The 14,910-nt window shown below is 43.2% G+C and overlaps 1 protein-coding gene across 1 annotated transcript; it reads right to left on the bottom strand.

Moving 5' to 3' along the window:
* Positions 1–209: 209 nt before the first annotated feature.
* LOC146866417 (interleukin-8-like) lies at positions 210–7,020 on the bottom strand. Its single transcript, XM_085640856.1, has 4 exons — positions 6,889–7,020; positions 5,329–5,464; positions 2,404–2,487; positions 210–1,137 (listed from the first exon to the last, which is right to left on the bottom strand). Exons 1-4 carry the CDS (start codon positions 6,956–6,958, stop codon positions 1,122–1,124), a joined length of 306 nt encoding a protein of 101 aa, XP_085496982.1. The 5' UTR covers positions 6,959–7,020; the 3' UTR covers positions 210–1,121.
* Positions 7,021–14,910: the final 7,890 nt, after the last annotated feature.

Genomic DNA, 14,910 nt, shown 5'->3' with positions numbered 1-14,910 from the left:
TTGGGCAAAAGCTAAACCCCATACCTAAAATATAACACTTGTGTACATGTTTCCCACAAGCACTCGCAAATCACCTATTATACTTGGCATGCCACTGCTAATTTTAAAATGCTTCTCCATAAGACTCTTCATGCTGCAAGTAGCATTCATTAAAACCAAACAGAAACACATACATAAATGAAAGAAATGCTCACTTTTAATCTGGAATAGGATAGAACTACATTTAATGCAATCATAAAAACACAAACATAAACTAACATGATACAATCATGTTAAAAATAATTTATCTTTAAATAATCTTGAAAATATTCATCAAGTGCATTAGATAAACAATCGAGAACATACAAACAATAAGTTAAATCAGTGCACATGTCGATGAACAGAGAAAAACACTGTTCAGAAAGTGGCATGCAACATTAATCATTTTTAGAAAAAAAGATGTTGCTTTTGTAAGGTAAGGTAAAGCTACAGTCTTAGGTTGCCACCACTACAGGGTGCCAGATTTAAAAAAATTACTGGAAATACTTTATTGGTAATATCTGCGACATGCTCCAGGGTCTAATAGTAATTCTGCCTGGAGCGCAGAATATCCAAGTATCATTCCTGTGAGTACAATTGCAAAAAGGCAGTCTTCTAAAAATGTAATTTTCAATTGGATGATGCTAATATCTTATATCAAGACAAAATAGCTGTGTAGTTGTGGATGCCCGCACCCAGTCCACACAGGTGCTTGACTCTGGTGGCTTTTTCCCTTACCATAGAATAGATTTCAGTGTTTACAATACTTCTTCAAGTGATGATATCAATTCAGCCCAAACTCTGCGAGGTCTTCAAAGGCTCCACAATTCAGGCTACTGCCAAGTGTAATTCCATAAACTTGAAAGGTGAAAGGTTAAAACCTTCACCCATAACCAGCAAGAACTGTCCCCAGGGCCAGCTGGGTACAGTGTTTTGAAGAATTTTTTTCAAAATAATTCAGTAGCTTGAAATTAAGTTAATTTTAAGTTAATTTAAATATATTGTTTACAATATAAAAATAAATAAATATAAATATAAAAACAGTTTTAAAACATCCCATGCGAAGTTGTTGAGTCCTCTTTCTTTTGTTTTCCAGATTTGTATCACTGATTTTTGGCCCTGTAAAAGATGAAAAGAAGACTAGGTTTAACTGTGTTTATACAAAGCAGGCCACATGCAAAATACAGCAAAGTCAGTCCTGAGTTAGGGCATTTCCCTCATTCCGACAATTCTCTTGAGAAATACATTTTACACGTCTATTAAAAAAAAAAAGCAGATTTTTGTGACTATCTTTAACCCTATTAGACTACCTCAGGCAAACATTTTGGAATTGAAAGCAAACTGCTTCTTAATTTGCATCAATAATTGATTGGCTCAGAATCCTTTGAAGGATAATTGTGCAATTCCTAAAATGAAGTTTCATGAAAAACCGTCAAGTGATTTATTTCTACTACAAATTGTTTGCTAAGATTTCCAGACTGCTCCAGAAGTCAGTGGCCAAGGTAAATACAAATGAGTGTGGTTGTCTTAAAGAGTAGTCTATTCATCTGCTGTTGCTTTCCTGATGGTCAGATCAGGAAACATGTATGATTGGCACAATTACTTGTCGGTGGTACATAATTGAGTACCTAGTACACACATCTTGCACCACCCTATTATGAATGCAGATTTGAGAAGGAGGTTATGTATGACACGAATGTTCATGCAGTTGATCTGTTGCATGTTTTGTAGTGGTGATGTGTTCTGTTGTTTTTTTGGACTGTTGTGTGTTTATGCTGCATTATTTCACTGATTTTTTGGTTGTACTGTACTGTTGTTATGTTGCTCTTTGTTTTGACTGTTTTGTTGCATTCTGATCCATTGTGTTCCAGTTATGTTATTTTTTTTTGCTTTGTGTTATGCTATTTTTTTTGTGTTCTGCTGTGCTCCATATTTACTTTAGACGTATCAAAAAATGCTGCTACGTTCCCAGCTAAAAGGGACACACGCATTTGAAATTTCAGTGAGAAATAGCCATGTGCCAGTGTTTAAATTCGTAACTAATCCAGCTCTTTCACTATTAAAGACACCAGTGAGCCCTAAACAGTGGCAAACACCACTCTTAAATTAGCACTTTTAGAGCTCACTTTATGTGTTTCAGTCCTATTGTGTGTTCAATCTAAAAAAATTGTAACCTTGAACCGTATTATAGTATGTGGTTGTGCATAGGTTATGTTGACCTGAGGGATTAGTTTTCCACCTCCGTGTCCCCAAAAAATCCTAGAGACAGCAGCTTTTTGACAATTGAGACTACTCTCGTGCTCAGAATGGAAACCAGACCACTTCTGGGTGACAGAACACCTAACATCCAACACACTATTAATACAAAAATAAGCACTGTGTTACCTTTCCAGTATCCTTTTGATGATCTTCTCCACCCATTTAGCCGCTGGATTCAAACACACCGCCTGCCCAGACTTCAGCGTGGCACTGTGCGGGGGAAAGACAAGAAAGCCATTTCAGAATATCAGTCAGCTGTGTCAGGTGATGTTGTCTATTATTTAATTTACAGTAATACTTTTCAGAAATAATTATGTCTATTATGAATATTTCCATAAACATGCAAAAACATCCAATGCAACCCAACAGTGTCAATTAGTGGTGCTAATTTGGACAAATGATCGCAAACCAAAGAGTATTTAGAGAATTAACAGGTTTCAAAAATAGTGAGCTAAAGGATTTAGGTGGCATGGCTCCAAACTGCCATTCAAACTGCTCACCTTGATTCATGAAGCTGTCATCATCACTTTCTCTATAAGAGTTTTATATTATCTCATAAATATGTGGCGGACTACTTGTTTATGGTCAAGAATCTACAAGTCGGGCTTGCTGGATTTGAGGTATGAGATAAATTAACAGTCAGTGGATATGAATTGGTGGGTATTTGCATTTTCTTTGTAACAATAAGGAAAACTCTCACTTGGTGTGGCCCTTGGGATCTGTCAGTGAGTACTCATGGCAGCTGTGGCTTCTCTACAAGCATCACCTCTAATCTCAACAGGTACATAGATGGTACATTCCACTGAATAATCCCTTTGTAATAAGGATAGCACTTGCCTCTTAAATATGGCAAGGGTATGGACTATTGCTCAACTAAACATTAATCATATTAAGGTTGTTTTACCCAATTGAGACTGTTCCTACATGTGTACATTTGCTTGTTAGCTTCCCATAATGCACCTAACATGAGCACATTTAATTCCCTGCCATTGACAATATTTTCACTATGAAATTGGATCTATCCTGGAAAAGTTAAATAAAACTTAGGCAACACTCATATGGGATAAAGTAGCCCCATTGTATTTATTATAAATATAGTTACTGGTTGATAGAAATATTAATAAGCAGAAATCGTTATATTAATCATGTAAGACGGGTTGATAGAAATATTAATAAGCAGAAATCGTTATATTATTCATGTAAGACGGGACACAATTGTTTTGCATGATTTTTCAATTTCGGCCTTCATGCACATATAAAAAGAACCACAAAATCATTCAACAATAGGATCAACTCAAAATGGGGTCCAAATGTTATATGTCTATTTTTTTGTTATATCCTTGACCCTAGTACAAGAACAGAAATTAGTGACATATGCAGAGAGTCAGAGAAAGGGGAAATAGTGGTGGCTAAAAGGAAATGTCAGATCATATTTAAAGGACAAATAGGATGGACTATTGTAGATGGGGTGTGGAGGTCGATATGTTTGGAATGCAAGCAGAGAATGACTGTTCGTGGTGATTTTTGGGATTAAACCACAGATCTCAGAAGTGTTTTGAGAACTGCATAGCAGAAATGATCACACAGGAATCTTCAGTTTCTGGACGAGTTAGTGCGAAGGATTAAGAGTGCACATGCTTGCGAATTTGTAGATATATCGAGACCCCTCCTTCCAATAAGCCATCTTAAAAAGTGAGTGCTTCCTGAGACAAGGCTTGTTTTGTTGTGAAGGGTCGTGGTTATAGGAGCATAGAAAAAGTTTGGCATTCCTGAGAAAATGCAATTACAGTAGGCCAGTCTGGTGAGAACCACTGGCTACACTATATCATCAATGTCTTGCTGAGGAATGAATAGTTGTATCCTTCAAATGAATCTAAGTAGATGATTGGCATTTCTCTACATGTTATATATGTACTTACGTAAGGTGAGGTGGTTGTCTAGAATACAACCAAGATATTTCACTCTGTGAAACTTTTAGAGTATTAGTGTAATCTTCTAATTTTCATTGAGGTACAGAAGAGGTGAAGTGATATGGGAAATAACTCAGTTTTGGAAGGGTTGAATTAAAATGGTGTGAGGACATCTAAGACAGGACATTCTCTAGCATCTTCAGCAGATACCATCAGCGAAGGAGACCTTTAAAAAGTGAAGAGTGCTGTTTTGGTATAAGTGATTGGGGGGCATATTATCAAGACAGGCAATAAAATTATCGCCGCTTTAGCGGCAGTAAACTGCCGCTAAAACGGCGATAATGGCCTTGATAATATGCTCTATGGAATTCCAATTGAAGCCCATGTTAGACGTCCTTCACATTTAACATGGGCTTCAATTGGAATTCCATAGAGCATATTATCAAGCCCATTATCACCTGTCTTGATAATATGCCCCATAATAAGCTAGAACCTTTGGGATGTCTCTGGGAGGTTCAAGATAGGAGTCAAATAGTCCAAGTGGTAGACTAGACCATGGAGGAGCTTCTTGAGAAAGAGGCGGTGGGTAAGAGAATGTGTTGCCAGTAGTAATCCAATCACATTGATTAGTGAGGTAGCAATCGAATCAATCAAAACACTTATCCTCAAAACCCATGCAACCTCTTAAAGTTTGCAAAAGTAAGACATGGTTTATGGTGTGAAAGGCTGCCAATAGATTGAGAAAAATCAGAAGGCAAGAATCACTTTTATCAATGACACATAAGGCATCATTGATAATTGTACAGTAGTTGCCTTGGTGCTGCAGCCAGCTCTGAGACCATATTGAAGGATGTCACGAAAGGAATTATCAATGGTGAACTATTTTAGTAGGATGGTAGTGTGAAACATGTGCTATCTTCAGACAATCCAATTGAAGTGTATGTCAAGCATTTGGCATGTTGGGATGGCGCAACTGATTCCAAGACAGGTGACACCCATGAAGTGAGCACGAGTCCAGATGTCTTGAGGAAATATAAGACTGCAGGCTTCCATCCCATCCAAAATGGTCGGTAAAAGCTCAGTCAATATTATTAATTTGAATAGCAAAGTACAGCAAAAAGGAAGTGCCTAAGATACTCACATGACTTCTATATTTGAACAGTGAGACCCGCTCTGGATGAGCTCCACGGTCTGAATGTGCTTGGGGTGGATAATTCTGGACTCCGTCTTTATGCACTGGCAGCGCAGCTCCGTTCCCATTCTGGCCAATGACATGCCTGAAGAACAAGGTGGACTTCCATGAGTTTACACAGGCATATTAAAATCAGAGTATCAGCATGAAGTCCCTATGTTACTTCTACAAGGGCCAAAAATGTTTAGTAATCTCATTGTAGGTCTTAGATGTCATTAAGAAAAGTGGTTTCTGATTTATTCTTGCTGTGAGGTGAGAACTAGCAAATGTCAGGTGAACAACCAATGCCTGTAAATTAGCTTAACCAAAATGACACCACTGATGACATCACTGGTACACAAGACACAGGCCTACACTTCCCTTTTAGGACCCCCCCCCCCGAAAAAAAAAACCCAATATTCTGACACCAGCATCACAATATGGTAGATAGGGAAAGTGTTCGTCTGAGAACAGCCAATCATATTCCACATCAGTTAAAATATTTACAGTGAGGTTGGCACATTTGGCAGAGTCATTTACTGATTTGCCATTGGGATTACTAGAAGGATGTGAATGAATCTTTTTTATTAGGAATTGGCCACTGTAGGGATGTGATTTTGCAGTTGGTCTAGTTATGCGAAATTATGGATTTAATGAAATTGGTACATGATCAACACCTATTGCACGGCTGAAAATGTTTGTACCTCAAATTAATCCAAAATTACTAAGAAAAAAAATGCAGCACATGTGGTTCTACGAAGTATAGACCCTTAGCAGAGTTTCATTTGCCAGTTAAAATGGGAAAATACCACAGCAGTACTGCCACAGAATGTGCCACAATATGCTGCACAATTACAAAACTATGTTCGCTAGCTCTTTAAGTGGTATCCACAACATGTCCTATCTTAAATTTCAGATGTGTTAGTACTGTACGGCTGTCTACTTTAATGTTTGCATTTGGTTTTATAGCCATTTTGTTATATGCGAGTGTTTTATAACAGAGTGTCCTGAAATAAAACATTTAGTTAAAAAATAAAACAAATGTGGTTGCCCCAAATACCTGCAGACTCGGTACTTTCCCATCCAGATATCTATAAATATATTCTCTAGATTTACACCAAATTAGGAAGCACACAAAAGAAACCATGCCAAATTGGTCTAAATTTCACGATGCATTTTTTGAGGGCTTATTCCAAAATTCATTGCGACTTACACTGTAGAAATAACGTTTTGCACTTGCCCCCAACTGTATGTCTGCCTCGCTCTACCCCCTCCCCCCCCCAAACGTTTATCGATCAAGCAAAAATAAATGAATACTTTTCAGGAAATATTGTGCAGATATATCAAAGTTAGTAACCAAATAAAATGTGCTTTCCCTAAACAATATCAATCTTAACCACAACTAAAATGGTATTTTTGCCACCTATCTTTTATTAAATATACATATACGCACTCACACACACACAAGACAATTACTTACAAGTCATTTACAAACTGGAGAATCATCTACTAATATTTAACAGGCCTTACCTTCAGTCATAGCCACAAAGTGTATGCAAATGGCTAAAACAGCAAGCATGCATTTTCCTGTGCTTGCCATGGTTGTGTAAGAGCTTGCTTCCTCTCAACTCTCTCCCCTAAGGCCACGTCGAAGTGCGTTCTCTGCTCTCTGAGGAGTTCTGTTCTCCCGTGTGGCGAGGGGGACTCATTTATAGAGCACCCAGCACCGAGGGTGACACATCACGCTGGGATGACGCTGTAGGAATTTCCAACTTTTCCAACACAAAGTCCCCTGTCACACATTCGGGTGACGAGATTCAGAGACGAAGCGTCCCCGTTAGTAAACAAAGGAAAAAAGAACATTTTGATTAAACGGCTGTTGCAAGCAAATTATCTTTTTATTTTAAAAGGCATGTTTTCAATCACACAGAACGCCTGTCTGCTTTTAAATGATAATGGGGGAAATTCCCTATTTAAAGAATGGATATTTCCCAAGTTACAAAAAGAGGGGAAATATAAGACATCAATGTAGAAATACAATTGCATCCTGCTGTGTTTTTCAAACAAAAATAATGATTTCAATGTTTCCTCTTCATAACGGTACAAAGAGCATTCTATAAATGTATTAAGGTGTGCATCAATAATCGAAAATATATGTAAACCAATGGACGAGACACAGGTTTAAAAACGCAGTTATGAAAAAATATTTTTAGGTGTTCTTTCGAGAAGTATTACACTTCTGATAGTATCGCCTTAACTGAAAGGGGTAAAAGATAAAAAAAAAAAAAGTGACATACATTACAGACGACCCTGAGATGTGATACTCTATTTAAAATGCAAAGTATTCATTAATTGATGTGAAAAATGAGGAAAGCACTACTAAAAAAAGGAAGAGTGGCTGGAAGGGGGAAACTAATATTCAATGCAAGGTAATATGTTAAGAAACGGAAATAGTGCAGAAGTACAAGGCGACATGGGAGAAGCACATCTTATTTATATGAACCACACGCCACCAGAGTAGCGTCACGGTGCAGGACTTAGAAGATAACCCACCGCCCTGGACACAAAGAAGCAAATGTGTCAGCCATATGGAACAACAACAAGACTCAGAGTAAACGATTGTCAGACAGAAAGGTATTCCTCATGCTTATTGTGCACAGCGCACAAACCACCACAAACTCCTGCTTGCAGAAGTTATTTGGCATCCTCTGCAGAATGGTACTCCAGAAGGGAGCCATACCGACTTATGTGGTAAAGGAAAAACCTACAATTGTGATCTTTTGCAACATTCATACCGACCTAGTCCCTCATTTATATGGGACATTTACCACAGATATGCATGAAGGGCTGTTTACGCATGTACACCTCCTCAAAGCACTTGGGGGGATGTTCTCAAGAACGTGTGATAACTATCGCAAAATTTGCTTAACGTAACTTTGCACATCGCAGTCTATCACGGGAAAATAACGCCGTGTTAATGTTGTATTCTCAACCCGGCGGCACCCTGTGATAGTCTCACGATAACACACCAAATGACCGCGTTAACACAAACGCGAGGTTGAAAAAACACGAACGCGAAAAAAGTTGCGATGTAGCCAATCGTGTTACAAAAAACAGCGATAACCAGCGATAGGCCTGCAATTCCCACGTGTCATGCGGGAAAATGCACTATAAAAACACAAACAAAATAATAAAAACTGCGTAGCACCATGGAGGAAGCAGGTGCAAGTACAGAGGACGACCAGAACCCGAAAAGCCCCAAGGAGGATCCGCCTGAGACCTCGGGATCACGGAAGGGCAAGGAGAAGAAGACGAGGAAGACGAGGTTCAGTCCGCAGGAAAACAGGATCATCATCAAGGAGGTGATAGAACACCACCAACAACTGTTCATCACCCCCAACGTGCCATTGGCAAACAAAAATGCAATATGGCAGGACATCCTGGACAAGGTGAATGCAGTCTGAGTGAGGAAGAGGACAACTGGAGAGGTCAAGAGGCGCTGGAATGATGCGAAGCACAAAACCAAGAAGAAACTCGCTGACAACCATCAGGCAGCAATGCAGACTGGAAGTGGCTGCCCAGCGGAACACCAGGAGCTGAATGAGATGGAGGAAATGGTCTCCACAGTCATCAGTGGGGAGACGGTGGCAGGACTTGGGGGCCCGGACACTGCTCGACATGACCTGACACAACAGCACCAGGGTGAGTACCGAACAGGGACTGGGAACGGGGGAGATGGGCATAATGGCACACATGCACAATTAAGTAGAGTACACTGCACACCCACAATGACTCTAGAGCATGTCCCTGATCCACTTGGCACACTGCAGCACACATACAAACAGCAAGTAGGCCCACCTCCACTATGGGCATAAAGGTGTCCCCCCCACACAACCAATCCCACAAAACCTGCGTGTCTGTGAGCCACACTGACAATGCAAGTGACACTGCATGACGAATAGCATGGCTGCAGTCCAATTATTATGACATGCTGCATTCCACGACACTGAGGTGGCCGAGTGTGGAACACATCCAGAAAGGAGCAGGTCACACCCTGACACATCCATGTGTACACACAACCCCTGACGGCAACAACACATCTGCGGATAGACCATGCCCAAGAGCCCAAATCAGCCAAGTCTGCAACATCTCAGCACTGTAGGAGCACAGAATTCAAAGGCACACCGCCCCAAAGGGGTAAGGGGCAACAAAATCACAGCTGCAGGGGCGACTCACCCACAGTGCAGCACACACACATAGCATTAACAGCACATCAACACTGACGACAATGTGGTACAAAGTGCAACACTTCCACTGCAGAACAGAGGACACAACTGGTTCCGCATGTGCGTAGATACTGGTCAATCACATCTGGCAGAGCAGGAAACTGTGAGATGATAATGTACGTGTACAACCTCACATCCCTAATGTAGTTGAAATGTCCACTGTCCAGCATGAAATAGTCAGCTACTCCCAAACAGTCACAATGCGCATTGTCATGCAGTTTGTATGTAAACATATACAATGCGTCAACATACATGGAACACACTGTCAACCAGCATCGCCCCTTTACATTGCAGAGGGACAATCAACACCTCTTGCAGAGCAGAGCAGACATCTCTTCAGTGATGATGATAAGGACCCCCTGGACATTTGCCCCGACACCCTCCAATGGCTCGTGAACAGCCTCTGCACCCCACCCCCAGAAGCAGTGCAGGCCAGCTGCATCGAGGTGACCCCACCCCCTGCACAGACCACACAGCAGGAAGCACCCACCACCAAGGCTGGCTCCCAGCACCTCATCCAAGAACACATGGCATTCCAAGGCCAGGTGTTAGACTGCCAGAAGGAGGTGGCTGAACATGTGCGGGTGGGCTTCGCCAACATGGCAGCCAAACTGGATGACATACGTGGGTGTCTGAGTCACATCAGGGACCACTTACACTCACTAACGGACACCCACAGTTCGCACCATGATGTCCAACAATCCATGCACGACACCGCAGGAGTCATGCCTCTAAGAGGAGAACAACTGCTTACTCAGAGGGGCCTAAGCGATGTCAGCCGAGAGTTGGTACAGCTGATGAGGATAATGGAGAACATGGAGCATATGCATGCGGAAAGAATGGCTGCCACGGATGCACACCAGCGAAAAGGTGTTGGGATCTTCCACACCCTGCAGATACTCATCATGGCATTGCTGCCACTAAGGCAGTCGCAGATGAATGCTGCTGGTACTTCCACACACACAGCTCCGGCCACTGATGTATCAGTGGCACACAGTGCTGCAGACCAAACATCAGCACCCACATGTCAGACAGATGACATAGAGGAAGAAGATGCTGGTGATTGCACCTGTGTAGTGGTAAGAAGGAGACAGTAGCAATCCTCTCCGCCATATGCCCTGTCTAATCTAGCTGCTACCCTCTGCATCATGCCCTGTAAAAAACAGCTCCCACTGGCCCCCAAAACACTCCGCGACACTCACCTTGGACCTCGACATGAACTGCCATATTCTGTTTGCTCAGCAATGACACAGCAATCACACTGCGAACTGTCCTCTACCTCTTCCGATGTACTTGTCAATCCCTAAATGACTCTGGCTGGCCAAACCCTGGTCTACAATGTAATGTGGTGTTTGCATGGCCATATACTGCCCCAGCTCCGACTACCCCAACGAATGTGAATAAAACATTTAAAATGACACAGATGTGTCAGGTCCATAATCGATCAAGTCTGAAAGTATGGATGAATGTAAGGACATTGATTGAACAAAAAGGGGCCCCCGGGGAAATGAAAACAATGCGCATGTGTGACTGTGACACACATAAGCAGTGAGATGACTGGGAATGTGTGCACTAGCTTTGGCCTCAATGCACAGAAACAACACTCGCGCACTTTCACGACTTGGCCCCAAGCAATGTTAGGAATAGGGCTGTGTATGTAATGTCTAAGTCGTTGGCAGGCCTAAAGTAGTGTCCCCCTTCACATTTGACAACAGAACATCTCTTCACATACCTACTCACACTCAAATGGGTGGACACAGCCTGTAGTAATGGGTCACATTGATACACATGACAAGAATTTTGACACCATGCTCACATTGCTGAAGACACGTAAGAGCACAGGTCTATCAGCAACTATTCCAACCACAATGTCTGGCTCACAGAGGTAGAGCTGGCAATAGGGACTCACCCCTCAGTGAAATGTGTCAGTCCGTACCTCACTGTGTAGGGGCAATGCACATTGAGGCACACGATTTGTCATTCTAATCAACACTCATCACAATTGGACACTAGTGAAGTTGCGTAGACTTATTTTGCATGTGGGTGTCAGTATGGGCAGGGCAAGGGCCACAACATGCAGACCAATGCATCAGACACTAATAGGCAGCATTCAGTCACAGTACAGTTACACGTGACAGCCGTTGTGCATGTGCCCAGGATGTCCTGCTATTGCGTTGGTGACTCTCATAGTACCGGCACTCTTCTGACATGCGGCAGTTATGTGGATGACATGCTACAGCTCGGAGCAATGAGTCATATGTGTGTGCAACGTTTGGACGCATGGGTAGTTGTTTACGTAAGGGTCAAGGGCATTACATGCAAGACTACCTCGAGCCAGGACTTCTGTGTCTGTAGTGTGGATACGTTGCTCTTTCATTTGCGCTGTGCGTAGTGTGGGAGTCGACATCATCTGCTATGGTATCTCTCTCAGGGGGTGCCGGCAGCATGCAAGACCAAGGTCGGAGGTGCAGATATCCTTCCGCATTATGTATTAAGACAAAGGTGCTTTCATCCTTAATGTTAGTCCGACAACTGCTTGCATTCTGGAAATGTGATGTTGGTTTCGTGCTGGAAATGAGGCTAGGCCTTAGGCTTATGGTGCACCACTGGCAAAACACACACAACAGTTGGCATGTATGATCCAGAAGCCCGAGCGGTCTTGCGCTCCTTGTACAATCCCTTCGTGCGCGGCCGCCCTCTGGATGCATGATAAATTACAACATAGTCGATTGCGGTCCATGTGACGCTGACACGGCGACAGACACAAGCATCAGTTAGTTTTCTATCCAGCCCAGAAATGAACCACGCCCAGAGCCCAGGGATAATTATTCACACCCCTACACTGGCCTGGCCTACGCCGACCCAGCCCACGCAGCTTACGCATAAAGGGGGACAACATCACTACGTGTCTCAGTTCTTCCCCACTGACGGAGGTTACATGGCTCCGTCTGTCTGGCATATTACGGGACTCAATCATAGAGAGTCCATAACTTGCGTTGCACTGAGTTGGTGGCACCGGATGCACTGCGGCCGGCATGGGCCTACCTTCATGGGACGGTGACTTTCGGTGGACTAAGGTAGGGGCACCATGGGGGCTGAGCGGGTGTGCAGCCTAAAATGATGCGCCGTCCTGGCGGTCCGGACTGGTAGGGATTTGTGTGAGCCCTGCTGGACTGCAGTGTAGGCCTGAGCCAGGTGGCAGCGCGGGCCTACCGCCACGTGGCGTTGCCTCGCAGTTCACAGAGTTGGTGGCACCGAAAGAGCTGGGCGGGTGTGCAGCCTGCGATGATGCCCTGTGCACTGATGTGATCTCTGCCATTGTTTAATCAAGACCCAGAATCAGGTGTGTGACCTTGTGGCACGCGGTGCGGGGCTGCATGATGTGGAGGCTGACAAGGTCACGGGACCTGGGCTTGGAGTTTGCACCGACACGTGGTGGGCCCTCATGGAGACATGCCGTTGGCGGAATGTGAGCAGTGAGGCCTGGTTGCGCAAGGGCAGCCAATCACCGCTGGGCGGCGGGTGGGGCTGGTGTGCAGCAGACTGTGTGCACAGTTGCAGGCAAGCGTTGATGGCGTGTGCAATGACGTAGACTCCGCCATTCATGATTCGGTAATCTGTTTCAGATGAAGGACTTGGTGGACTGCAGTGTGTACCGGCACGTGGTTGAAGACACACCGGTGGCAGCAGGTAAGCAGTGAGGCCTGCATCCACAGTGTAGGCACACTCTCTCCCTCTCCCCCTTTCGCTGTCTCACTCTTTCTTGCTCTTTCGATATCTCTTTCTCTCTCTCCTTCTCTTTCTCTTTCTCTCTCTTCCTCGCTCTCTTTCTCGCTCTCCTTCTCGTTCTCTCTCTTTCTCGCTCGCCTTCTCTTTCTCTTTCTCTCTCTTTCTCGCCTCGCTCTCTTTCTCTCTCTCTCTCTTTCTCTCTCTCTTTCTCTCTCTCTCTCTCTCTCTCTCTTTTGCTACTTCTCTTCCTTTCAATCTCTCTCTCTCCCTTTCATGCTCTCTCTCTTTCTCTCTCTCTCTGTCCTTGGATGAGCGCATGACACACCTTCTTATCTTTAAATTTTGTCTTGCAGGCTGTGACTTACAGAAAAGACCCACCATGACACATAGTTGTATTTGGTTTAATTTGAATAAATTGTTTTGTTTTCAAATTAAAAAATGAATGACTGATTCTCCTTTTTCTGACCACACATGATTGTTGATTGTTGTGATTGTGCGACATCAGGCGAGTTGTTTTGTTTTGGATTTCGTACAGTTGATTTGATATCTCTTTGTCCGGGGGGGACTGGTGGTGGTTGCGCTGGGTGTTGCGGCCCTCTTGGGGCTCCGAGCTGCATGATCAGTGGCTCCATGGCATCTGTCATTCTGCAGGTGTGGCTCTGGGCTGGGCTCCCCTTCATGGTACAGGTTGTCTTCCGACTTTACACCAGGTAAGAGCAAGTGTTAAATCCCTGCTGCTAATGCGCCTTATAGCATGTTTTGTGAACTTATCGCCGATCTAGCTGGTCATTGAGAATGTTGCGAAGTGGTGTTGTCGCGGGTTTTTGCACGGGAACGCCTACTCTGCATCTCATTAGCGTTAGTTGCCGGTATCATCTGTGACGATGTTTTTTGCGGCTGCTTTAGCAGGAAAAGTGGTAGTATCGGCTGTTAGCACCAGCTTGTGAATAGTGCGATGAATTTATCGCCACTTTGGTGGCGATAAAGTGCCGATAACTCGGCGATAGGTCCTTGAGAATATGCCCCTTTGTCTTTTGTGCTTTGTCAATGCCTTTACCGAAAGAGGTGGAGTCCCTATCCATACAATCTTCCCATCCTTTAACAAAATATAATTTATTTTTTCTTCTTGATGCATATATATATAACTATAAGTACCTACTGGCGACCGCCAGTAGGTACTTATAGTTAGAATGTAGTTTCCATAGGAAGAGCATTTTTTCATTTGCCAATAACTTTGGTGTCGTTTGACGAATCTTTTCAAAACTAATTTGCCAGTCACTTCAGCTGCAGCCTTGAAAATTCCGTGGTGATCCGTCTAACGGGGGCCGCGAAAAAGAGGGGTTGCAAAACGCTTTTTCTCCTTATTGAGTTCCATAGGAAACTTTAGATATGGCTGCAGCCCAAACTGCTGAACGGATTTACACCAAAATTGGAAGAAAGGTAGCTCTTGGTCCACAAAGCGACCTTTTTGTTAAATGGTGTAAATCCATTCAGTGTTTGCAGAGAAATGTAAAGTTTTTTAAGATATACTACTGAG

The sequence above is a fragment of the Triturus cristatus genome, chromosome 2_1 (assembly GCF_964204655.1).
Source record: "Triturus cristatus chromosome 2_1, aTriCri1.1, whole genome shotgun sequence".
Classification (NCBI taxonomy): Eukaryota; Metazoa; Chordata; class Amphibia; order Caudata; family Salamandridae; genus Triturus; species Triturus cristatus.
This window is presented reverse-complemented; position numbering and strand designations above follow the sequence as displayed.

Bases quoted from the DNA above. Each gene is read 5' to 3' on its own strand.
- LOC146866417 (XM_085640856.1), bottom strand. From the start codon at position 6,958: ATGGCAAGCACAGGAAAATGCATGCTTGCTGTTTTAGCCATTTGCATA. The intron at 5,465-6,888 runs GTAAGGCCTGTT...CTTGTTCTTCAG, and splicing joins CTTTGTGGCTATGACTGAAG to GCATGTCATTGGCCAGAATG. The intron at 2,488-5,328 runs GTGAGTATCTTA...TCCCCCGCACAG, and splicing joins TGTTCAAATATAGAAGTCAT to TGCCACGCTGAAGTCTGGGC.